This window comes from Pleurodeles waltl, chromosome 4_2, assembly GCF_031143425.1.
Source record: "Pleurodeles waltl isolate 20211129_DDA chromosome 4_2, aPleWal1.hap1.20221129, whole genome shotgun sequence".
Taxonomy (NCBI): Eukaryota; Metazoa; Chordata; class Amphibia; order Caudata; family Salamandridae; genus Pleurodeles; species Pleurodeles waltl.
Genome location: NC_090443.1, coordinates 420,177,473 through 420,204,039, shown reverse-complemented (window position 1 = coordinate 420,204,039; position 26,567 = coordinate 420,177,473). Strand labels below are relative to the sequence as shown.

Here is a 26,567-nt window from a genome sequence, read left to right as displayed (position 1 = left end):
ACTCTATTTCAGACAACTTCTACTCCTACAGGCTAAACCACCGCTTATGGGGAACTAACTGCTTACTAGTCTATGCATACCATGTGTATCTACAGCGACAGATGCCATCGAACTGAAAATGTCACTTACCCAGTGTACATCTGTTCGTGGCATCAGTCGCTGAGATTCACATGGACCCACCCACCTCCCCGGAAGCCTGTAGCAGTTCAGAAGTTACCTTCAATTTTGTACATTTGTATATATATTATTTAATCCTTTAATAGGTACATACTTACATTTTTCATTGCGCGGGCACTATTACTATAGTACAACTCCTACCTCACCCTCTGCGGGGAAAACAATCGAAGATGGAGTCGACGCCCATGCGCAATGAGCACAGAAGGAGGAGTCACTCGGTCCCGTGACTCGAAAACACTTCTTCGAAGAAAAACAACTTGTAACACTCCGACCCAACACCAGATGGCGAGCTCATGGCGAGCTCATGCATACCATGTGAATCTCAGCGACTGATGCCACGAACAGATGTACACTGGGTAAGTGACATTTTCATTGTGAAAGATTAGACCTTTTTCCTCCATGCCAAGATGACATACTCACAAGAAGTCTTTGTAGAGTAACAATAGCACGTACTCCTATCGTGAGCAACCTCCTTAGTGAGCTTTCTTAATATACATGAAATAAACCCAGAGTGTGCATCATCAGGATGATCGGTAGCCAACAAAGCCCTGGTCAGCTATCTACAATCACTAAAGGATGACAATGAAAACAAAATTTCTTCAAAAGTGCAGCCCATCTCATTTGAAATTGGTAGGCCAACAAAGGATTTGAAAGCAAATTTAGCTTCTCATTGTTAGAGGACAATGGTCCCAAAAGATGTTGTAATTAAATTTGACTCCTGTCAGGTTAAGGAAACACTTTTTGCATATCCGTTATATTTATGGTGTCAACAGCAACAAAAAAATAAACTAATGGAGGGAATGGTTGAACTAATCTCATCCTCTGTTGATTGCTTGGACCGCATTTCAGGCCACCATCTTTCAGCCGCTGTACCATTTCCAAACAGAGACCTGCCTTATACAAATCAGTCTTAGCCCTACTCAAATATTCACAGTCTAGCCCAAACTATCAGGCCAGGTACCCCTTCCCCAGATTTAAACATAAGCAACTCTTGATCATTTGTGGCCTTCTTAGTGAGGTAGAGCTTAAGCCAAGTAACACAGTGAGGATGGGGTCTAGGTCTGGGTATACTTGTTGCACTTAGGGCTTCACCTGCAACAAACAACAAAGTATAAAAACCAGTGGCAAAGATTAATTCAAGTATTCCATCTATTACTTTGTTTTGCTTTCCTCGATTGGACACTCCAGTGCAAGGTAAATGCGCAGACATGGGTCCCATGTTCACTGTGCCACAGTATTTAAGCTGTACTTCACTGATGAGGTCTGACTAGGCCAAAACCAGTCTGGGATTGTTTGTGTTCCCTTCCTGAGTTGATATGGCCTGGCAGTTTAGGATGGGCTATTTCTGTTGGAGTAGAACCAAGGCTTATTTGCATATGGCGTGATCCTGTTTGAGATCGCAAAAAACGATGAACTGTAATGCGGCCAGAGTAGTTTCTGTGGCTGAGATTAATCCAGTCATTCTATCCATCACTTGAGGTTTTTTTCCTCAGGGATTTGAAAGTTGAGCTCTTTTTTTTTACTCAAAAACAGAGTGATTATGGAGGAGACTGTTAGGTCTATTAAGGTCTTCTTTCTGGATAACAATTTGTATGACATGACCGTGTTGAAAGATGTTTAATGTCACAAAGGCTTTTTATCGGAGAATATAAAAAGGTTACAATTTCCTATTAGAAAAAGCTTGAACTTCATCTGAAGAAGATAGAAACAACTGACAATCTATCTGACTCTTCAGTGATTTGCGCAAACCACAGACAGTACGTGGGCCGCTAAATAACCTTCTCTCTTACAAGGTTGAATTATTCATCCTTAAGACGCAGCAACTGTATTATGAAAGAGGCAATATGCCAGATAGACATCTTGCACAACCCTGACAGGACCATGAAGCTAATATGAACTGTAAGGAGTGAGACTAGAGCTCTTGTTGGAAATCCATAGAATCCTAATTAAGATGTGCACAAAGTAGAAAGCAAGGCCTTAAAATCCTGTATTGATTGAACAGATTCAAGGATAGGAACTCTGGGTGGTGTTGGAGGGTTGTATGGGCAAGTTGGTACCTGCATATTTGTTGTCATTCTTATATGAAAACCTACAAGGACTACACCTACCCTACCAGATGCAGAGAGGCAAGTATACTGGAACTGTTTGGTTGTTTACACTCAATTCTCCTGTCCTGTTGTGCTCTTGTCATCTACATACAAGACAGTACTGTGGCAAAGTCTTTGAAATGTTCTGAATTGATTCTGCATAATTTCTACGAGTAGAATTTCTTGACATAATTGATGTTTCAGTTTATTTTACTATATGCTTAAATGTTATCTGTGCTGGATCTACTGGGTTGTGGTCATTATATTGTTGCACTGATGAGGTCTCACGATGCAGACATTAGTTTGAAGATAGGAAATGCAAAAGTTCAATAAACAGATAAAAAAAGATGACTCTACTGCCTACCAAGTGCAAGGAAAGTTAAATTCCGGATTCTGACTGTGGTCTTCAGGATAGTGCACCTAGGCATACTGCCCTTTTGGTAGCCCAAAAGTTAAACATCGCCGCAGCAGGATTCTCAGATCTCGAGGTAAGGGTTGGCTAGTGATTCAGAGGGTAAAAAAGCACATTAGTGTGCACATTTCTTTTGCTGTTGGTGATTAGATGGTGGATTGGTCTCCATTATTATGCCAGGAAGACAGACAAACCTAGTCATGTCATAAAAAGTTTAAAGACATGACAAATATAGAAATCTGAATGCAAGAAATGGTGTTTTGGGCTCACACCAGGACATCTTCTTCATTGAGGGCCAGATGTATCAAAGGGTTTTACCTATTCTATGTCTATGGGAAAATGTGTTGGTACATATGGCCCTTGGTGCCATATAAATGCTTTTGACTGGGGGTGAGGTATAAGAAGAGTAGTGTTGTGTTGAAATACATTTGTGCCTTGGGGCTTTTTATGGACTTTAGGGTGGTGACTGAAGTGCTGGAGTGTGGCTTTGGGAGTCCTTATTCAGCTTCTAGATAAACATTTGCTCCGATTCTTTCTACAGCACACTACTGGTACTGTGTCCAGTTGCACACGTTATTTTCTGTAGCACCAGGTGTTTGGCAGGAAGAAGATGGGACTCATAACTTGTGATGGCTACCAAGATGGAAAATGAAAATGCAGTCAAAGGGAAGAACAAGCATTTGGCACTATGTGGGGTTTTCAAGAGGTTCTTATTGTGATGCTTTGCGTTTTTCTGTTCAGGCAAGGGGACCATTCCGACTGCACATACATTGTCCTTAATGGCCGCCTCCGGTCAGTAATCCAGAAGTCGAACGGGAAGAAGGAGCTGATAGGGGAGTACGGGCGCGGTGATCTCATTGGAGTGGTGAGTACATATGTATACAGTTTAGGCTAAGTCTTGAGTTGTATGTTACCTTTAGTTTTGTGTGAAGCATCCTGTTGCCGTAGTAGCTAGGTGCACACTGTACGTAGTGACTATTTCTGAACAATTCTCATGCATGTGATAAGTACAAGTGTCAAATGGGTTACGGAAAGATTGGTGATATGTATGATTTCTCAGTCGAATGGGGCAGTGGGGAGAAGAAGGTGATGATTGCATATTGATATATTTTGCAATGTTTTCTTGCCCCTGGCTTAACCCAGTATCAAAGCTAGTCATTATGAACCTTGAAAGTCTCTTTTCGCTTTCATCTGAGCAGTGCACCTAGAGACCCGTGGCACTGGTTGAATGTTATGATAAAGTCTACTCTCGAGACTAGGTCATCCAATTGGGAGTACTCTTTCCTACGTCCTGCTACTTGCATCCTTTAAAACTGGACCTGTTACCTTTCCATAGGCGTCAGTTAAGACTGCTTTAATCGTGTAGTGCCCCGCAAAGACTTGTGTGCTGAATAAAACACAGTTTCAGTCTGTCATATGAAGATGGTTGACACAAGTTGCTGGTGTTGAGAATGCATAGAATAATGTGACATTGCAGTCATCATTTCAGCATATAATTGTTCCACCTGCAGCTTTGAATGCACTCCTGCATGCCATGCTGGTGATGACAAGGATATAGAGCTTCCTCACTGTTTTTCCATTTTTGCTCTTTAACAAAAGATACTATTAAATGTGTTTTACTGTGAAATCTTTCTCTCTATTTAGGTGGAAGCTCTGACACGACAGCCCCGGGCTACCACGATCCATGCTGTGAGGGACACTGAACTGGCAAAATTACCTGAAGGGACTCTGAATAATATTAAAAGGCGGTACCCTCAGGTGTGGCAAGAACGAGTGCTAGTTTACGAGTGGTGGTAGAAAGTGTCTTGTCGATTGTGGCCCAATGCATTGTGAGAGTGTTGTGCATGTTTGAGATTAATGTGTTGTGTATGTGTCCAGGATGGGCTGTGTGTATGTTTGTCTGAATTTGTGCGTATGTTTCTGATTGCTCCCTTATGTAGTGTTTCTTTCATAGTAGGTTATCTGAGAAGTCCTGTTTCTCATAATTTAGATGTACAAGAGTGCTGTAGAAGAGGAGTTTGAAGTAAATGGGATCATGGAAAGAAGACTGTATTCTTAAATAGACTTGTTTTCAAAGCTTTTCAGTAGTTAGGCCTCCTGTTCGGGCTTTGCTAGGGACCTCTAGTGACAAAGTTATGACCTTCAGGGGTCTTGGAGAGATTTTGATTGTAATGATGGGATTGGTGGATGACTCCATGTGCTCCAGTGGGTTTCTGCTACAAGATGCTATTGTAACAACTAAGTTTGCTGTGCTAAGGTTAGGCTCTTGGATGGAAATATACTTTAAAAGAAATTGATACTTAGTGGCTGCATTAAATCTTAGAGAGCACTTGCAGAACAGAAGTGCAACACTATTTATTCCGATGGATTGGGCCCATGCCAGCTGAACTACTGTGGAGCTGTGTCAGCTGACCTGAAATGTAGCATTGTCAGCCGAAATAAACTGAAGCTTTGACAGCTGACTTGAAGTGATGCTGTGTCATCATTAATGAAATTCAGCTATTCCAACTAAACTGAAAGGTGACTGTACCAGTGAACTGAAATGTAGACCGTACCAGGTGAACTGAAATGGAGCATTGCCCACTGAGCTAAAATGGAGCTGTGACAGCTGAATGGAAATGAAGCAGTAGAAGTTAAACCGAAAATGATCTGTGCCTGTTAAAATTAATTAGAATCAGTGCAGGTGAATTGAAATGGAGCCATGTTAGCGGAACTCAACTGTGATTGTTCCAGCACAACTGAAATTGAGCTATAGCAGCTAATTGTTCACGAAGCTGTGCCGGCTGAACTCAAACAGGTCTGTGCCAACTCAACTAAAATAAATGCCTACACTGAACGCAAATATGACTGTATCAGCTGAACTGAAATGGAGCTGTGCAAGTGGAACTGAAATGGAACTGTACCAGCTGAACTGAAATGGACCATAGCATCTAAATTGAATAGGAGCATTTAATGAATAAGGAAGAGCAACAGACACGTCAGTTGGAGTATAATTAAAATCCAACAGAAATGTATTATTCAGACTAAAACAACTTCTCTCAGAATCTGCAGATACATAGCTAACATAATTGACACTTTACAAAGCACAAGCCTCACATAGCAATACATACTCCCAGACTGTGATTGTTCTCGCAATGATTTGGGGCAACTAGAAACAATGTTTGTATTATTTCTAATAAAATTAACTGAAGGCGTGAATTAAGCTTTATTTTACTCTTCACTGCGTTTTGGAAGAAAATTCAACTATACAGCTTTGCCATATTTAGAGGTATGACTCATCAAAGTATCTGAAATGAAATAAAAATCAAACTTGAAAACTTAAATCAGTGTGGTAAAGATAAAGTAGATGCAAGCATTGAATGGTGTACAATCAAAACAATGTGCAAGAAGCATTGACAGTCAATCGAAATAGATACCAGCCAGTAGGATTGGAAGAGCTGGCATGAGCCAAGATAATTTAGCAAGATCAAGTAAGGGCGTAGGAGCTGATAAAAACTGAACTTTATTCACAAAGGAAAGCAGGGACCACCGGATGGTAAGAGGAGGGCCTGACAACAAGTGAGATGTGGCTAGACGGGGAAGTGAGAGCAAACTGTGTGGTGAGGATGAAAGAATTAACAATAGCCCCGAAATGTTTGAGATAATAACAAGTGGGTAATTTGTTTTCCCTTTGTGCCCCTCTAGGTTGTAACACGCTTGATCCACTTGCTTAGTCAAAAGATCCTTGGTAACCTGCAGCAACTCCGGGGACCCTTTCCAGGTAAAACAAGCTTTTCTTTGATGTTGCCATATTTGAGTTTTAGACGTGTGTGCGTGTAAAAATGATGTAGCATCTTTTCTTTGGAAGTGGAGCTGAAAACTCAGTACTGCAAGTCAAAGTCACATTCAGGTCTTGCTTATTGCTTTCATTTTGAAATGGTAACATTTATTGGTGATCAAAGGAGCTGAACCCTCAGTCTTTAATGTGCACACATTCTTCCTCACTGAAATCTTTATCCCGAGGGCAAGATACTTGGCGAGCCCTGCACGCAGAGGAAAAGGTTTTGCTTTGGGCTGAGAAATCTTTTAAGGTGTAGTTTTACTGATCAAACAGCCTTTTGTGAACCAAACCGGTTTTTCATTTCCAGTGGAGAGATCTTTTTGCATGTTAGCACTTGAAGATTCTTCTGCACATTCAAGAAACTGTGTAGTATGACATGCACACCTACTGCCTTCAATGACTGAGGAAAGATCTAGAAAACACCTTTGTTACAGAACTTTAAGCATTCATTTGTTTCGGGGTATAAATGGCTTCATGGTTGCTACACTTCAGTCTCTTTTCTTTCACTTGGTAAGCAGTGTGACGTCTTATGATTGATAACACATGCCAGATAATATTTGATGATTTAAAGTGTTGATGGGCATATTGCTGTCAAACATCTGGCAATGGTTACGTAACCTACAATCATGGGAAGTAAATAATCCAGAAGGGGACCTTGGAACCAAAAAACAATAGTTTTTGGTGCTCTTAACCGTTTTTGAACATCATGCTTCACTCTACAACCAAAAGGCTTTCAGAGAATGCTGTCCTGCAGCAGACAGGGCTTTCCCATTGTGATGAATTTGTTGGTGGTCAGAGGACCTGTGGATAGAGACATGGGCCTTTTATTTTGTGCTTGCATCAAATTCAAGCATGAAGCAAAACACTTCCAGAAAGACTTACTAAGTTATCGCTGCTTGCATATCAATTACAAGCTGAGCATAGGTCTTCCCTTCAGAAGTGACTAGGAAAGCCACGTTATAAAAACAGCATTATTTAAACCATTGACAAATTAACCAATGATCCAGTCATATAATTTAAAACAGCAAATGTTGTTAAAGCTAAAATGATAAACATAAAAGTATCATAACAAGATCTTGGAATAAATCCAATACCCTTGTAATAAGGCGATGCATGCTATTGAAAACGTAAGCTCTGTAAAATACAGTTTTCTTGATATTGTTCAGTCTTGTCTGTATCCAGTCCAACATTTTTCTAAATGTTGACGAGCGCTAGCCCCTGGAGAGAGGTTTGCTTTCAGGACATTCAATAGATACCTAGTGGAGGTCCTCATAGAACTTTGCTTTAGTAACCCTTCATATCCAGTAGCCATTTCTAGCTGTACCATCTAAGTGGAGAGATCGATTTTCTGAAATACCTTCTGTCTTCAGATTCCTCACCTTTTGAATATTTCTCAAGGCATCAGATGGCTCCGGAAACTTTTTATCAGTAGCTCTGCGTGTTGCCAGATGGTGTTATGCAGCACTGCACTAGCCCTATTCTCTCTGGAAAAGACCTGCAGAGCGTATATAGATGCCACTCCTACGCACTGACGTCAGTTGCCTTTGAGGCTGTCCGCACCCTTTTACAGAGCCCCAGCAGCTAATTGGCTTTAACCAGTGTTAAGATACATACTCTGATGATCTTTTTAAATGGTCAGAACCCAGTTCAAAGAATTGGGAAGGTTAGGAGGGGTACATGAGGAATCTACGGTTAGATAGAGTCTGTACCAGAAAGACTGTTACCGAAGGTAAGTAACTTTTTCCTGTGATAGACCACAGACTCCACTCCTTTTGAGTAAATGCCAAAGAAATATCTATTTGGAGGTGGGTCTGTGAATTGGCTCAAACTGAACAGTTCATCTTGATCTGTTGACATCCCTTTTCCTACAACTTCATTAGTGTGTGGCTTATCAAAACAGACACCTTCAAGTTAAGGCTTTTTTGGGTTGTTGAAGTAAGCAAGGCAGCCTTCCACTGCAAACATATTTGTTGATGACCTGGCCAGGCATTGCTGTTACTCATCCTCAGCTAAGTTCCTCTTTTCCCACAACTTAAATGTTGGTAAGTGTTTCTTCTCAATGTGATGTAGAACCTGATGAATATATTTTACTGAATGAACAAGATAGCATTTATCTGTTTTTCTGCAGCACAAATTCAGGGGTCGGTCTTCCCAGGTATTGAAAGTCAGGTGGGATCTTCCTTACGGCTAAGTTCTTAGTGGAAGCGTTGTCTCAAGGCAACATGTAATGCAGTTAAAAGGCTTTCCCACTGATTCTGTATAGTACATAAACTTTCCCAAATAGTAGCGCAACTCGATGTGTGATGGAGCCGTTCAACTGTGCACTATTTGTGAATAATGTTCTAGATGGGCTTGTTTGTGCAAATTAGTTTTGAGTACTTTTTTTCTATTCACAAACTCATATGAACATTAAGGTACATTTATAGGGTAAAGGCTCTCCCCAGTAACGACATCACACAGTTCAGAGGGTTAATATGCTAGTTCTTGATTCTTCTGACCTCATTGCTGTTCTTGACTTTTTTTTTTTTTTTTACCAGGAGCAGGTCTTGGTATGAGATCCTCATCTGAGCTGACCAATCCAACGAGCAATCTTTCCACTGTAGCAGTGCTGCCTGTGTGTGATGACGTGCCCATGGCTGCCTTTTCATTGGAGCTGAAGCATGCCCTTAATGCCATTGGTGAGTATGGAGGGAAAATGGTGCTGTGTTTGAAGGTGAGAGGGAACAGCGCATAGGCCTTGGTGATCTGTGTGCATACAGTGGTGCAACCATAGGCAGAAGGATACTTGAGAGCTGCAAAGATGATTTTGCCGGTGCTCCTACTCTGAGTCCCACTCCACTGCCTCTCTGCCTCATGGGTCTACAATACATCTGCGTTTTGACCTCTGTTGGATTCTTTGTATGTTCCACCTGAAGTGCTATAGTTGATGACATGGCGTCTGTACCCTTGTTGTTTTGCAGAAGTTAAGATTCTGGTTTTGCTGCAGTAGCATGACCTTTTGATCTCAGAGACATTTATTTTCTTATGCTATATGTGACCTTTTGTCAACTTGACTTGTTCTAAATGCTTGTTGCCTGTTTCTTTCATATCTGGGATATCACCCAGTTTTGCAGAAAGTGGTAGTCAATGCTTGTTGTAGTCGTTTGCTAAAGCACATGTTTGACAGTAGGACATCTTCTCACACGTTCAACAAGGACAATGTAGCCTTCTGCAGAGAATGGGTGGCCAGTCTCAGACGCGAGATAGCCACCTGAATGTTGTTGTGAACCATCTCATGAGTCATATGCAAAGCCAGAATGATGCCAGTGCATGGGTAACTTTCCCATCATCATAGTGGTGAGGGAAGTACATGGTGGAATCGCTGATCTAGAAGAAGAACATGGTCAGACAATCATGTTTTGCTTTTTTGTAGGCCCTACTTTAGTTCTTACAAGTGACATCATCAGAGCGCGACTTGGAGCTTCCGCTTTGGATTGGTAAGTTCATGTTCAAGATACTTTTATGGTCCTTTCTTTACTGTAAAAGGGTCCGTCCTGGAAAGAAGATGCCACTCAATTGAATATTATCTAGATGAAAAGTAAGCAGCGTGGCTGGCCACCACGTCTGTGTTAGAGTATGACACCATCAAAGTTTGAAGTTAGAGGTACAGGTGAGTGAAGAATAAATTGTGATTTGCTGAATGTTGGATCCATGGCACATGCAAACATTCAGATGTTGTCAGATGTTTGGGAAGTTTCTTTAGTGTTTAAGAATGAGTATGTTCTGGCAAATTGAAGGAGTGGGATATTTCAGCATTCTGCTTCTCCATGTGAATAAGAGTTTGGAGTGGTGTACTCTCTAGCTGCAGAGGAAGTTGTTAACAGTCATTTTGTTGCATTTACTAGCTTATGACCACTGACAGTTCTCCTAGGATCAAATTACTTTGACATTTTGGGATATAAATACTTCAGCATATTTTTCACCTTTCAGCCTAAAATCCTCCATAGTCACTTTTCTGTGGTGTCTCAAGATAATCGGATTATCAGTGGTCTTTGAGGACATTACTGGCAATATAACAGTTTGTCCCAGAAAAGACAGAAGTGATAAGAATTCTATTTTACAGGGTTCAGTGAATATTGTGCAGTGGGTCCTAAATAAGAACTTGGTTAAATGACCTGCGGTACAACCGTATACACAGGTGGAATAGGCTGGTTCAGTGGTCAAAGAAAGCAGAATGGAAAGTGATTGCACCCACGGCCATGCCTCCTTTCAAGCACACTGTCATTCTGCTGCTGTTGTATGCTGCTTGCATGATGTCATTAGGACAGTCTGCACAAACAGGCAGCATGTAGACAGCACCATGAATCTCAAATACTACAGAACTGTGACGTATAAAATATTCTTTATCTTCAGCTTAGCTTTTTCAAAGTAAACTGACACCTAAAGTGTTTCTGGAATTGCTAATCTTTGTGAAATTTTTCTTTAACACACACCAGTATAACCTTAAAGTTTTCCCAACCTGCCTATGATGTCATCATTTTCTATTTATTATTCTTTCATGTACATGATTTGGTGTCCATATTCTGTGTCTTAGAAGCATCTGTACTGCTCAGGAAGGTACTTATATGTTGATAAATGGGGCAGCATCTTGTCAGTCCCTTACAATCACTTACCGTATTCACACTGTATGCACTAATGAAGGTAAAGTATTGTTCTATCTAGTCCCTCGTGTATGTAAGTGAAGGTGCATAACTTTGCAAGCCTATCTTTATCTCTTGCAACATTTACAAGGAGTGTGTGTGTGTGTGTAAATTGATAAAGGTGCTTGTTTTGCGAGCCCAGCACATATGTGTTGATAAAGGTTTAGGGTTTTGCTAATCCCTGGTGCATGTGTTGTAGGGAGGTTAGGGGGTAGTCAGCCTCTTCTTGTAAAAACTTTTCTCTTGCAGTATCCATGAGTACCGTCTCTCTGGATGGCTGGCTCAGCAGGAGGACATCCACCGCATTGTGCTCTACCAGACAGACTATTCCTTGACACCGTGGACTGTACGTTGCATCCGACAGGCTGACTGCATCCTGATTGTGGGACTTGGTGAACAGGACCCCACTCCAGGAGATGTAGGTTCCACTCCCTCTTCTTTGCTAGTTTTTGATCCTTATCACTAAGATGTGGGACCCCATCCTATTGTAAGATGTATTTTGTAACGGCTCAAGTCTTTGCTTTGCAGAAGTGTGGTAGCACTTTACGGGGGAGTGATCATGGTTGGCTGTGTCCATTAGAAGGTCCCAAGTATGGGCATGCTCAGTTGGTTGCCCAAGATTATTCCCCGTAGTTGTATTTATTCGGTACAGCTAGTTTTTAAAAATAATCCTTCGCTTCTGTTAATTCCCATTCTTTAGGTCCAGTGTACACTGTCAAGTGCCCTATTGCATGCTCCATGCCCCCCCAGTCATCGTCTTATGTTGTGCGCATGAACATCTCATGTGGCCATATGATGTGGAGAGGTGCTAACTGATTTAGGACATCTGAGACCCACTGCCTATGACATCACAGGCTGTTTTCAGGTTTTTAACCTTTGCCATGCTGTGGATTGCTCTCTTTCGTGTGAACTCAGCTTCTTTAATAGTGCTGATTGAAATTCTTTTTATGGTCCAAATAAGGCTGCTGCCATCACAACTTCTTTTCATTGTGTGTTTCGATGGGTTGGTGATGTCCTGTTGAACTGGAATTTTCTTACTATCGTTTGGCTGCCAGACACGTCCCTGTTAGCCAACTGCATGGCAGTGAAGGATGGTTGCATACCACCAAACTGAAATAGGACAAAGTCTAAAGTCCTATGTATGTATCACAAATCAAATTAACCCTCCAGCACCCCTTGACTAGCATGATGACATGATGCTTAGTAAGAGCACAGGATGGTTGCTGGTGTCTAGTGTTATAGGAAAAGTGATTTTGCATGAGAATCTTTACATAAACACAAGGAGTAGAGGCAGGGTTTGATGAGAAATGTTGATGTCGGAGTGAGTCTGCTGAAATGCATTGTTCTGATACACATCAGTTAAAAGAATTATGAGAGGGATGGACCATACTCACCAGAGGAATGAGAAGACATCTGCACAGTAGTAAACTTAAGAGGAATCCAAGGCATTTGTGAGGGACGAGTTGAGATGGAGCTAGATCACATTTTTTAAGGGTTGATGCCACAAACTCTTGACGAGGAGCTATGTAAAAGTAGAAATTACCTCGACAGAGAGCACCTTAGTGTCTTTGACTTTAGGAGAGACAACATTGCTAAAACTACATCAGATGCCTCCAAGTGTTATATCGGAAGATGTTAAGTCTTTGCCTTGTCAGAAGGGAACTAGGACCAGGTCTCACATTAAGCAGAAATGTACGAGGTCAGGAATCTTCAGTAAAAGGGGACATAAGCAATTAGTTAATACAAGAGTATTCGGGTCAAGAGCTGTTTCCAAGTGGTACTGGTAGGCAGTCAGAGTGGGGCTGGAACCAAGGCTTTCTGTGACAATAAATATAAAAGTTGGATGAAGTCTTAATTGGAGGTATTGGACATTTGAAGACCATGCAAGTGGTTGTGCACTAGATTGAGTGTTTGAGAGAGATATTAGAAAGAGTCATTTTATGTTTTGTCATAGTGGGACTTGGGACCAAGGCACTCAGTGAGCGACAAGTGGGAACAGTGAAATGGTGATAGTATAGGAGGTCCCAATTTTGGTTGCTCTGAGTGGTAAAACAAGAAAGAAGGCACTAATGTAAGAGTGCATGACACAGCAGGAGAGACTCTTTTAAGGAAGTGGAGATCTATTTGAGATATGCTCAGTTTTTGAGGAAAGGAGTACGCAAAATGTAGACGGCAGAATCTGAGACTTCAGGTGATGCTTGTATTCTTGATTGTGTCCACAGCTAGAGCAAATGCTGGAGAACACAGCCGTTCGGGCCCTGAAGCAGCTGATCCTTCTTCACAAGGAAGATAGCCTGACCCCCTCCCGCACAGTAGAGTGGTTGAACATGAGGAGCTGGTGCTCTGGCCATCTCCACATTAAGTGCCCACGCCGCATATTTTCACGCCGAAGCCCACATAAGCTGGTAAGGAGAGCACTCTGCAGGTTCACCGGCCTTTGTTGCACCTGTAATGCACCTTTAATGTTAACTCTGTTTCTGAGTACTAAAGTCGCAGAGCACCTTTTTCACAAATACCTGCTTACAGGTATTATACTGATGGCCACATTTTCATTCTGTGAAAATTGGATCTCTGTACAGTTATTGTGTACACCCATTTTATGTGCTTAACGCCAAAACATTCCATGTCCTTCCCTCAAGCTTTATATTTTCCATTATGGATCAGTTTCTAACTAACACATTTTCTGCGCTCTTGCCATTGCAGGCTATGGGAAATGGACCTGTGGATGTAGGCTGAGGGATTACCTCATGACATCAAAAATAAGGCCACAAAAATCAATTTCAACTACTCCTATTTCTTCTACTGTCATTGCATTTGGTTTTGGAACTAAACTAGTGTGTAGTTTTTCCAGCCACAGGAATGATAAAATGTGAATTGGCTTTCAGATTTCCCTGGCATTTTTGGAAAGTCTTCAAGTCGCAGCAAACATGGTAGTTCACATACAATTGTTTACGTGCTTGACTTGAATGTCGAAATCCCTAAAAATGATATTGTTAGGATGCATATTAAGTTCTGTGCTATGATAAACTTTTCATTGCTGATAATCAGCACTTAACCACAAGCCAGTTACCCTTAAGAGTTGCAGCCAGGCACTCTGTCCAGCTTAGGCACAGGATGCATGGGTGCACTCCACATTTCTGGATTTGGATTTGTAACCTTCATGTCATTATAACTTGCATCAGGGTGACCTCTGCCTTTCATTTGTCTAGAGTGGATTATAGGAATTTTAACGAACAGTGACACTTTAAGTGAAATTATTATTAATTATTATTATTATTATTATTATTATTATTATTCACACTTTTATATCATGGGTAAAAGGCCCATGTAGTCCTGCTGCTGAAATGTATCTAAATGATTTATTATTAGGATATAGAGAACTGCTGTTGTATTCAATGCATGGCTTGGTCAAATGTTTTGGTAGCCACCTGAAATGGAGTCTCGGAGAATTTGTTGGTTGGTGTTAAATGTTGTAGTAATAGACCAAAGCCGCAATGCTGTTTCAATGAGCCATTGCTGGCATATTTTGAGGGTGGCAGGAAAAATTGAGAAATACTTGTGGTAACATAGATACCATCATTTATGTTTCTCACCTTGAAGGTATGTTTACAGCAGGCTTTATCTGCTTCAGACCTCAGTGGTTATTAGTTATTATGTTTCACAGCTATTACTGGAAGGTTTAAATGCGACTGAGCAGTAAAAATGTCTATTAACACAATAATTAGACATTTTATTATTCAGACAGATTTAAAATTGGACCCGCAGTTGGTTCTGGTTCCCTGAAACCATTTCTGATTTATTCGTTTTAGCAAGAAATGTATGAGAAGGTGTTCGAGAAAACAGCCGATCGTCATAGTGACTTCTCCCGTCTTGCCCGCGTCCTGACTGGCAACACCATTGCACTGGTGCTTGGAGGAGGTGGAGCAAGGTCGGTAACATGCTGAGAGTTGAGCGTGAGAGAATATGTGAGGAAGGTGAATGATTTTAGGGCCTAATATTGTAATGAGATGTCTCCTCACTAGATCATCAAATCTTCTCCCATTATAACTTTTCTTTATCCAGACCGTCTCCCAGGAGTACCTTGATAATCAATCATTCGTCTTCTGGAACAAGAGTAGTCCCTGCCACTCGGGCTTCATGAAATATAGATTTCTCTCTTACTGATTCTCTTGAGCAAGACATTAAATTATATGCACTTTCTATCCTCCCATGCCCTCTGGAATAATCTAGGCTCTCAGTTATCTACTGTTGGAAAGTCACTTCCAGATTTTAATTTTGGACTCACCTTAACCTTGGCTTAAGGCACATTTAACTTTTCTATAAGACCATAGTATATGGTGCAGAAGTACACCCATGGCATGGAAAGGTAAATGGCATTTGTGGACTGCAGCACCTATTGTGCCATCCACTAGATTGGCAGGTCTACCCTGTGTAGCCTGAAAGCATCAGCCTGAACCCTGCTGCACGACCTTTAGAAATCACCCTTTTTACAGGTATGAAAACCTGATTTTATTAATTAAACTAGTCACAATTCTACACACCTTGCTTGCCCACAAGGTAGGGTGCATAATATTTAAGCGCTGAACATGTGTAACATTCGGAAAGGCATGTTCCCGCACTGATTAGGCCCAAAATGGCAATATCACAGGACAGACTGTAGATGGCAGATTGGATAAGTCAGAGTATACATTATGCACTTTAATCAATCACTTTGGACTTGTACCAACTACAGATTCAAATCAGACTTATTTTTATATCAAATAAAAAATCAATTCTAATTTTAAAGTCAGACTTTTGTTAAATATCTGAGAAAATGTACCTTTAGAAAAGTTACATTTACCCTGACTGTAAACGCAGGAGGCACTTTTGCATTAGCTTTCCAACAGGTGCGCAGTCTAATAGTTGCTCTGAATGAATTGTGAATGATGTGTGAAATCCCTCCTCTGCGCTACACAATAGATTGACCTGAATTGGCAGAAGTGACTCCTCTGAGCTCAGTGGACTATGCATTGAGTCAGATCCTGCCTATCAGGACTTTTTAGCAACGTGTAACACTTTGATGGTCCTGAAAGGAAGTGACCAAGATACCAGGACAATTTATATGTATCCTCTGGCTGGGTAGTGTAGGACCCTGTCTTTTAGTTTGTTGTGGGTACAAGGCCTGCATCAAACTGGATTTTAGTGTTAGATGTTGGAGGACACTGGGGAATTACCAAAGTGCACTCCCTACAAACCCACAACACTCAGAAGCCAAGTTAAGTGTTGCTCAAGACTTTTGCTGTCTTGAAAATGTTGTGGCACATGACATTTTGGTCTGGTGGCATATATGAACTACTGAAAAGTGGGTAGGTTTGCCCCCAGGAATGTTTACTCCATTGATTTAGGGTATTACCTCAACCGAATTACCTCAACTGATGCCAAGCATAAATAGGCATTTCTTAAGAACCCTCTTCACAACACTTACTGGAGCTGTGCAAGAACAGAAGAGGCCTGGACCTATGAGGAGCTCTGATGGGCTAGACCCTCTCCCCCTTGTACCCCGGACAAACAAGTGGACTCAAGGTATCAGTTGCATGACCGTCTGTGTGGCTATAGAGACACAGAAAGCCGCAAGAGACCTTTTCCCTGCAATTCCTAGCTGACCAGTTGCAGCTGGAACATGGACTGCATTCTTCTAGTGGCCTTTTCCTGACACCCTGAGAGTCATTAGGTGCCTACCCCGGAGGGGGGGGGGGGGGGGGTTGCTGAGAAGTGTACTCCTGTGTTTACATAGGCACCAGAAAAAAGGTTTGGTAACTTTTGAAGAAGACTTTTGCTCCATAGCCAAGGGGGCCTACTGCTAAAAAGTATGCATACCAGCTGCTTTTCCATGACATCAGATTGAATTTCAGATTCATCCCTCTGAAAGGGTCAATCATCTCTGAAAAATTGACAAAATCCGTTTCTGTTTTGTGACTTAGAAAGTTTTTCAAGCAAAAACCTCAGAAGCTCTTGACCCTTAGCAGGACCATCCTATGGCAGTTATCCAACTGGCAATTCCACCGCAGCCGCTACGATTTCAGATTTGTCCAGTGGGGAGACACCATTTTGTTTAAAAGAAATGAGAAAGTCCCTTTTTAGATGATGGGTATAAAACTTTTTTATAACCTTTGTAACCTCCAAGTTTCACTGGGACTAATGTACTTGGTTATCTGACCTGGATTCCATTGCGGTCTTGCTCAATTTGTACCTAGGTTCCAGATTACCACATCCATACTCTGATTGGTGCTTTGTGCTTTTTTTGCTGCTTTCACTTAAATCTTTGAAAAGCCAGATTTCCTATTCTCCTTGTTGGATTTTTCTGCTTTGTTCTTATTTTTCTCATGCTTTGTTTCTCTTTATTTTAAAATTGGATGTGGAATTTTATTAAGTTGTGTGTGACTTTTTCTACTTTGTATGCACTACTTAAATATTTTGCACATTACCTCTGATTTGAGCCTGACTGCTTTGTGCTACTTTACCAGGGATTGAGCTTAGGTTTATTTTATTTAATTTGTGTTTCTTCTAGCAGGTGGTGGCCTTATCATTTGAGGTGGAATTTTGTCTACCCCAAAAAATAATCCACTTTTTTTCCACTTTCTTACATTCATTAAAAAACAAAAGGTATGTGATGTTTGACATCCCTCTCCAGCCCCTTTCTCACGTAGGGGATTTCCATTGATAGGCATAACCACGAAATAGTCCCGCCCACATGCGGGGACCCCAGGGCACTTTTTCCAAATATATCTTCTTAAGTGTAGATGTTTGCCTTTCTTTGGGACAGCCTGCACAGTTAGTTAATAAAGACAAATATTATGCAGCCTATAGGAGTAGGCTGCAGTGGCCCAATTCTTCATCTTGTAGTTAAAAAAGGGGCCAGGAGAACCTTATATGCATATACATGCATGATGCTTCTGTAAAACAGCATAGATCTCTTTCACAAACCTTTTTTAGAGTATAGAGATGGAGAGCAGGACAGTGTAGCCCCGTAGGCTTTTATTATAAGAGTTAAAAATAGAGGCTGTGCCTTTAAGAACATAGGCACTCCCAGCCCCCCATCATGCTCAGCAGGTGACAGTTGCTTCAGTTCTTTTTTCCGGCTCCTGCTGACAGGCCCTTGAAGTACTGAGCTCAGCCTTTTTACACCTTTTCTCTTCAGAATTCACCTATACATTTTTGTGACAACTACTTTATTTGATGTTTTTCATCTTTCCCTTGCATTTTCTGACAGGAATTTGTGGTATTTCGTCATTAAAAATGTCATATTTATTTGACAAAGGCTGGGCTGTGGGAAAAAAAGCCAAAACAGACCCCCATGACATCTGTAGTATTTGTCTTCCAGCAAGTCATGCTCCTGAAGATTGTCATCACTGCAGTAAGATTTCCAGGCAAACCCTGAGGGAAAGCGAGAAGATTCGCCTTCATGGCGTGGAAGAATGGCGCAGGCAGCAGACAGAGTCTAAAAAAGTGGTCCTTCATAGTGAGGAGACATTCAGTCCTCTACCAGAGCTCTGCTATCTACCTCTGAAGGACGTGGAAGGCCCCAAAAGAGGTTTCCAGCCCAGAACGACATCATTCCCTGTCAAGGGCAGTGACTTCGAGACAAGGTCCAGCACCGACTTGCCCGCCATCATGGGGTGGATTGACATTGAGAAAGAGAAGGACATGGGTGTTAAGACAGGGTAGCTCAACTTCAAAGATTCACATGCCATCAACACATAGTCAGAGATCGATAAGGAGCAGGTTGACGTCGAGACACAGTCTTATCGACAACGAGGAGGCGACGGAGATCAACGTCATGGAGCAGATCAACGTCTGTGTATCACTGGAGGTCGAAGAGCATTTTGACGTTTAGGACATGTCAGAGGAAGAGGAGACACATTTCTTTGTCACCAGGATCTGAGTATTTTAAGGTATACTCTCCATCATCACCTATAGTCTTCCCAGACTCTCCTTCACCACCTCGGCCAAATCCTCCACTACAATCACCACCTCCTCTGCTGCCTTCAGCGCCAATACCACCGGCGCCAACACCTCCTATGGAACCACCTCCTCCAAGATCACATTCCAGAATGGGCCATTGTTCACACCACAGGCACCGTAAATCATGGCAGTCGTCGTCAAGACGATCTCATCATCATGGTCGATCACAAAGATCGAGGTCACGATCATGGTCTCGACATCATTCCAGGTACATGACCTCCTTTTTCTACAGGATGCTATTTGCCTACCCTTACAGACTCCCCACCACCTAGAGTCTCCCCAGTAGATGATATTACCACCTTTCAAGAAGTCTTAGTGAGAGGAGTGGCAAACTTAAATATCCAGATGTCGGTACCTATGCCTTCGACATCAGTGATATTCAAGACACTTCACCAACACACAGAATCCAACCCTCCTGTAACTGGCAATGGAACTCTTTTTGATGCTGGCCGCAACCAAATCTGGTCTGTCAAAGCTGCAAAAGAAGTACGGACCTTGTGAGCAGGATCCACTCTTCCTCTGTTCAGACCCTCCTGCAGACTCCGTAGTCATAGTGGCAGCAAAGAAACACCATGCAATTACTCCTGCCTTTTTGTTGCCACCAAATAAGTAGAGGAAGAAGTTGGATTCTGTGGGCTGCAAAGTATGTGGCACTGCTGCAACTTCTATGAAAGCAACAAGTGCAGCTGCCCTTCTTGGCAGATACGATAAGGCATTGTGGGAATCTATCCAGAAGTTTGCCGAAGGCCTGCCCAGGGTCAAACAGGAACATTTTCTGGAAGTGGTAAACAAGGGTTTGATGGTCTGAAACCAGACAATAAGTGCAGCTGCCGATTCCTCTGTCATAGTGGCACACGAACATTGCCATGGAGTAGCCCTGCACAGACATGCTTGGTTTCATCCTACATCTCTGAAACCGGAGTTGCAGCAACGAAATCCGAAATGGACACCCTTAAGACAGTTGGCCTAGAAAGACCGAAGGAACAGAGAAAATCATTTAAGCCTCACTAGAAGGGATACTACCCTCAGAGGGTTCAAAGCCCTCAATGGTATTAAGAGGGACAGCAACAACTACAACAGTGACCCTATACGCAACAGCGAAGGCAGCATAGGGGAAGAGCCTCACAACAGCCAGCACAAGCAGGAAAGCCTTCAACAGGCACAAAGCCTTGAATACTTCCTTCCCCCTCTTCTGTTACCCACTCCGTTAGGGAGAAGTATTTCACACTTTCTGGCAGAGTGGCAAGAAATAACAAAAGATGCCTGGGTGCGGAATATAGTTCGGCATAGATACTGTTTGAGGTTCAGAAGTCCTCCTCCGACTGTACCACCAAAACCATCCATTCACCATCTGAAGATGCTGAGATCAGAAGTCTTGAACATCTTGCTTCAGAAAAATGCGGTGGAGGTATTTTCTCACCATCAACGGGGAATAGGCATTTATTGCAGATATTTTCTGGTACAGAAAAAAGGCAGGAACAAATTCAGACCCATCCTCGATCTGAAAATCACCAGTAAATGGATTTGACGAGAAACTTCCAGATGATGGCTTTGCATCAAATCTATCCTGAGCTACACCAGGGAGATTGGCTCAGCTGCTTTGACCAAGATGCGTATTTTCAAATACCAATTGTAAGAACATATCGGAAATTCTTGGGGTTTGTGGTGGTGGAGGACCACCGTCAGTACCAAGTGCTTCTGTTTTGCCTAAAGTCAGCACCCAGAACATTCTTGAAGCGCATGGCAGCTGTGGGTGACCACCTCCGAAAACACAGTGTGTCTTCATCTATCTATACCTAGACAATTGGCTAATAAAGGCATCAATTTTTCAAGAACACCAGCTTCATTTCAACTGGACATGCGATCTCCTCCACTGATTGGGGCTTCATGTCATCCCCAGCAAGTCACAATCAACCCTGTTACAGACATTGCATCATTTGGGGCCTCCATCGACACTGTTCAGGCAAAAGTGTGTCCTTTAGAGGAAAGACGCTTATCGATCCTTCAAAAATGTCTCTTTTTCATGAAAGCCTCTCATCCTAAGGTGAGGACGTTCTCATCCCTTCTCTGCTCGATGGCCTCCTGCATCTTCCTTACTCCGAATGCCCGTCTCCACATGCGGCCTCTCCAAGAATGCCTCGAGGACCAGTGGGATCAACTAACCAGCAATTGGGAGGGCAGTATCAAACTGTTCCTTCATGTAAATCATTCCGTGCAATGACGTTTCTCCCCTGCCAATCTGCCTTTTCACCAACAAGTTCCTTCTCAGACCATAGTGACGAATGCATCACTACAGGGGTGGGTAGTTCACATAGATCATCTGCAAATCCAAGGTCTCTGTAGGAGATGACCTATCACATCAACCTCCGTGAGCTCAGGGCGGTTTATCTAGCTCTCAAAGCCTTCCGCCCATCATTTAAGTCTCAGACCCTGCTTGCTCAGACAGACCATACGACCACTATGTACTACCTCAACAAGCGGGGGGGACGAGGTAAAGGCCATTATCACTAGAAGCCCAGACAACATGGAAATGGTTGATCGCCCGAAACCTACGAATGACGGCGACTCAGCTTCCAGGTGTGCAGAATGCACAAGCAGACACCCTTAGCAGAGTTCTGCAAGAAAGCCACGAATGGGTCTTGCAAGACCACGTCGTTCAGCTCATCTTCGAACTGTGGGGCACTCCAACCATCGTCTTGTTCTCTACCACAGAAAACAAAAATTGCAGCGCCTTTGCCTCTAGGTATTACCAACCAGGGATGCCGAGAAATGCCCTGTGGATCGACTGGTCTGCCAAAATGTATTTACGCTAGTTCCCCTGATAATGTCCCACTCGAGAGCCAAGGTGATCCTCAGCCCTCCGGAGTGGCCACATCAGTGGTGGTTTACGGACCTGCTTCACCGGTCACAGCATCCACATCTCAGGCTGCCATGCAGACCAGACCTACTAACGTTCGGAGGCTAGATGGTTCACCCCAGTCTCTCCTCTTTGAATTTGGGTGCATGGCTCCTGCAGTGTGGACATTTGAACCTGCCACAAGACTGCATGGAGATCCTAAAGGAGGCTAATTGGCCATCATCCCGGCCAGCATATGCCTTGAAGTGGAAGAGATTTTGCATCTGGTGTTCCTCCAAGAACGTGGACCCTACACCTTGCCAAGAAGATGCCATTCTTCCTTACTTATTACGTGTGGCAAAATCAGGCTTGCAATTCTCTTCCATAAATGTTCACTTGGCTGCTCCTACTGCCTACAGAAATTGTCCTTCACAAACATTTCATTTCAAAATCCCCATGAAAAAGGATTTTTAGAAGGGTTGAAGTTCTTCCCTCCAGTTAGACATCCTTCACCTCCTTGGGAGCTGAATTTAGTTCTTTCACGACTCATGCAAGACCTGTTCCAGGCCATTCATGAGTCATCCCTACAACATCTCTCTTGGAAAACCGCGTTCCTTGTAGCAATAAAATCAGCACAGAGTTAGAGAGATCCATGCATTATGTTCTCATGAACCATACACAGTATTTCTCTCTAACAAAGTGGTCATGAGGGCTCACCCGAAATTCCTACCTAAGGTTATTTCATATTTGCATGCTAACCAAATCATTCATTACCCACATTCTTTCAGAGTCCCTCTACTCCAGCTGAGAGAGCACTTAATACTCTAAAACATGAGTCATCCGCAGATTGGACTAATCGTTTATTTATTATGTTCTGGTTTGTACAGGGCTAGCCACTTCCAAACAGTCCATTTCGAAATGGATTGTGTATTGCATTCTGTTATACTACCAGAAATCAAATAAGACACTGTCAGCCAGACCTAAAGCACACTCCACTAGGGGTAAAGCAGCTACTGCTGCTTCAGTGAGGAATATCCCCATAGGGGAGATTTGCAAAGCAGCTTCTTGAAGGTCTGTTCACACATTCACCAAGCAATACTGCCTGGCCTCTGATTCTATGGCAGATGCTCAAGGAGGACATGCCTCACTCAGAAATCTGTTTGCTTAGATGGTCCCCTTCCTCTGTCTTTTCCACTGCTCTTAATAGGGATGGGCTTGCTGTTCTATTCAGTGCTTATGACTATCAATGGAGGTCCCCTATGAAAAGAGGAATAGTTTCTTACCTGTAACTCCAGTTCTCTCATGAGGGAATCTCCATTGAAGTCATAAGCAACCCTCCCTCTTCCCCAGTGGACTGGACAGAGGTAACCATGGGACCTATACATCATTCACATATCACCTCAAAAAGAACTAAAGCAACTGTCACCTGCTGAGTATGAAGGGATACAGGGAGTCCCTAGGTTCTTAAAGACACTGCTTCTGTTTTTTATTCTTAATAGGTGGCTGCACTATTCTGCTCTCAATCTCTATACTCTACTAAAAAATGGGGTTTGTGAAGGAGATTTATGCTGTTCTACAGGAGCATCACACATGTATATACACATACAGTTCTCATGGCCCCTTTTTAACTACAAGATGAAACATTGGCCTGCTGCAGCCTACTCCTGTAAACTGCATTATATTTTTCTTTCTTAAGTGACTCCGCAGGCCTTCCTGAAAAAAAGAGAACATCTACACTTAAGAAGATATATTTCTAAAAAGTGCTGTGGGGTCCCACACGTGGGCGGAACTAGTCAATGCTAATGACTTCAATGGAGATTCCCATACAAGAGAACTGGAGTTACAGGTAGGAAGCTGTTCCTTTACCATCTTCCCTAATATTTACACCTAAGAATTAATCTTGGCCAAGTCAATTTACTTTTAAAAACTGATTGTCTCCCTCCACACTTACTGACTCCAGTTGTTTGCCTCTCACATACGTATCCCATCTCACACCTCTTCTGACTATTTAATGATCTCCTTCCACAGACCTATCCCCATTGTGCACAGATTGATCATCTCCCACTATACATAGAGCTTATCCTTATGCCATGAGCTCATTTCTCCCAAACGATTTACCTCTTCCATTCGTTTACCTTCTCCCACACATACCAATCTTCCATCACTCAATAATCTTTCACTTTCACCATAACAATTGCCTGCTACCATACACCACGGTTGTCTTCCTTACAAGGACAGTTCCCATGCATGTCTTTTACCCTGGTCACCCTGGACAGACATGCCTTATTCATTAGCTCATATCAGACAGTTCTGTTTGCAGGTGTGGTTCAATGCGACAAATCGATCAGCTTCTCTGTTCTTCCCTTCTGCAGGGGCTGCTCCCATATTGGTGTGCTAAAAGCAATGGAGGAAACTGGCATTCCCATTGACTTGATCGGTGGGACTTCCATTGGATCCTTTATTGGTGCCCTCTATGCCGAGGAGAGAAGTGCAGTGCGAACCAAGCAAAGAGCGCGAGAGTGGGCCAAGGTGAGTGGTCCACAACTGCACAATAGCTATTAATTCCTTTTACTCAATCTTAAACTGCTTTGCTTGTGCTCTAAAAGCAAAGAAGTCTTGGTGCATTATTACTAACTTACTTATTAAATGTCCCTCGCGCACTTCTGTCCCTAGTTTCTTGTATATTTTATAGGGCTTACTGGGGGCTCACTGAGCACAAAGATAAAAAAAGCAAATTGAGCCATATGTTCAAAGCAATATATAGTATTGGATTAGTAACATACATTGTGTGAATCAGATATCCTGTAACTGTAAACACTCTGCTTGCTTCTGACAATGATTACCATGGCTGTGTTGGTTCCTGCATCTTTACACATTTCAGGAGTCTGCAATCAGAATGATGTGTGTCTTGTGGCACTTTGTCAATCCAAGCAACCCCCACTGAAATAACAGATTGGTGGGTGTGCATTGTTTTGTAAGCCTTCTGTGGTTGAACTCTGAAAGAGTATTTAGCACATCCACAAAACAAGCTGCATAGATAATGAAGATCCTGTTTCATACATCAGCTAAACCATCATGCCTATGCTTTCTTGCTGATCATCATGGTCTGAAAAGGCCTTTGAAGCCACACCTTTTCCTAAAATCCTTAATGCAACTTACCTTAATAGACCTTGTTCTAAAAGTGGATGACCATCTCCTTTGGAATTTGTCAGAACCCGCAGATGCAGAGAAAGCAGTATCGAGTCACAGTTAGTTCAAGAAGATTCAGATACCACATGTGCAGTATCCACCATGCCATGACTAGAATCAAGTCCATTACTGCCTTCAAGATTGTCTCAGTGTCCAAAGAATCATCCAGAACAATGGAAATAGATAATTCAAACACTGACTGCTAAAAAGCATATCTTGTGATTGGATCTCCGTGTAGCTTTCAACTGTAAAACTGACAATTGAGCCTAAATACAACAACATCCATTTGGTACCACCCTCACTGAGTTTGCAATGCCTGCACCAAGTCCAAATCTGGCTTCTAATCACCCAGTACCACAAATGCCAGTCTTGAATGATCAACCCTTGTAGATATTCTGCCATTACAGAAATGTGTTGGTCCAGGCAAAAATGCCAGTACCCTTTTGCTAACTCTCCAAGGGCCCTGGACATAGTGTCACTGAAATGGTTGGAATATCGTAATGCTGAGATATTGTCCATTCTGAGCAATGACCAGCATTGGGCTTTGCCTTTGATGAACACCTCCACTGCAAACTTCAAACATTTAATGTGGAGTTCTAATTCCTCAGTTGACCACAAGCCCTCTGTGGAGTTGGACTGTACTACAAATTCTGCCTTTGCCCCTTAAATAGTCTGGCCGTTCCAGACCTCCATATGGGCTAGGCACCAGTCTTGCTACACCCTGGCATCCTCTGACCATGGAACTCGATCTGTATATATTAGGCCCTGGCACAGAAGATACATTTTCATCCTTTGCAATACCTTGTAATGCCATGGCCCAGGAAATATAGCTTGTATAGAAGAGGACAAGTGGCTCACAGTCCTGGCTAAATCCCCCAGTGAGCTCTCCAATCCTGCCAGGACCTTCTTGATCTCTCCATTCTTACTGTTGGGCAATCGCACAACCTTCTCCACTGAGCCCACTGAGAAACTCAGGGACTGTATTGTCTGCAACAGGGCCATTTCCAATGTGTCCAAATTGATGGCGAACACCAGATCGTGTAAGAGTGTGGTTGCACATGACAAACTACCATCAATCCCTTCTGTGCTGTGAAGAACGTATCATCTAAGTATGCATTCATCCAAATTCCTCTTACCTTTAGAAAAGCTGTTACCAGTCTCAATAGCTCCAAAGACACTATGGGTCTAAAGTGAGACTAAAAGCAGACTGAAAATCACCTAGGGTCTCTCATGCAGAAAGAAGAAACATTTGATGCAGCTCTCAAACTGAGACTATGATTTAATTTACTTTGAAATCTAGACACCCTAACCAGGCTCCCTGACTGAATATCTCTGAGCAAGCGTATGCCCTTAAGTTAGAAAATGC

General features: G+C 42.5%; 1 protein-coding gene across 6 annotated transcripts in view; it reads left to right on the top strand.

Annotated features, from left to right (window-relative positions):
• PNPLA6 (patatin like phospholipase domain containing 6) overlaps positions 1 to 26,567 on the top strand; it is a 324,399-nt gene that overhangs the window by 169,825 nt on the left and 128,007 nt on the right. For all 6 annotated transcript variants that reach the window (XM_069231657.1, XM_069231658.1, XM_069231659.1 and 3 more), the window contains 9 exons: positions 3,418 to 3,541; positions 4,321 to 4,434; positions 6,361 to 6,436; positions 9,034 to 9,174; positions 9,909 to 9,972; positions 11,425 to 11,593; positions 13,398 to 13,580; positions 14,985 to 15,103; positions 24,385 to 24,541. In XM_069231657.1, the coding sequence (XP_069087758.1) occupies positions 3,418 to 3,541; positions 4,321 to 4,434; positions 6,361 to 6,436; positions 9,034 to 9,174; positions 9,909 to 9,972; positions 11,425 to 11,593; positions 13,398 to 13,580; positions 14,985 to 15,103; positions 24,385 to 24,541 (1,147 nt within the window). The remainder of the gene's footprint in view (positions 1 to 3,417; positions 3,542 to 4,320; positions 4,435 to 6,360; positions 6,437 to 9,033; positions 9,175 to 9,908; positions 9,973 to 11,424; positions 11,594 to 13,397; positions 13,581 to 14,984; positions 15,104 to 24,384; positions 24,542 to 26,567) is intronic.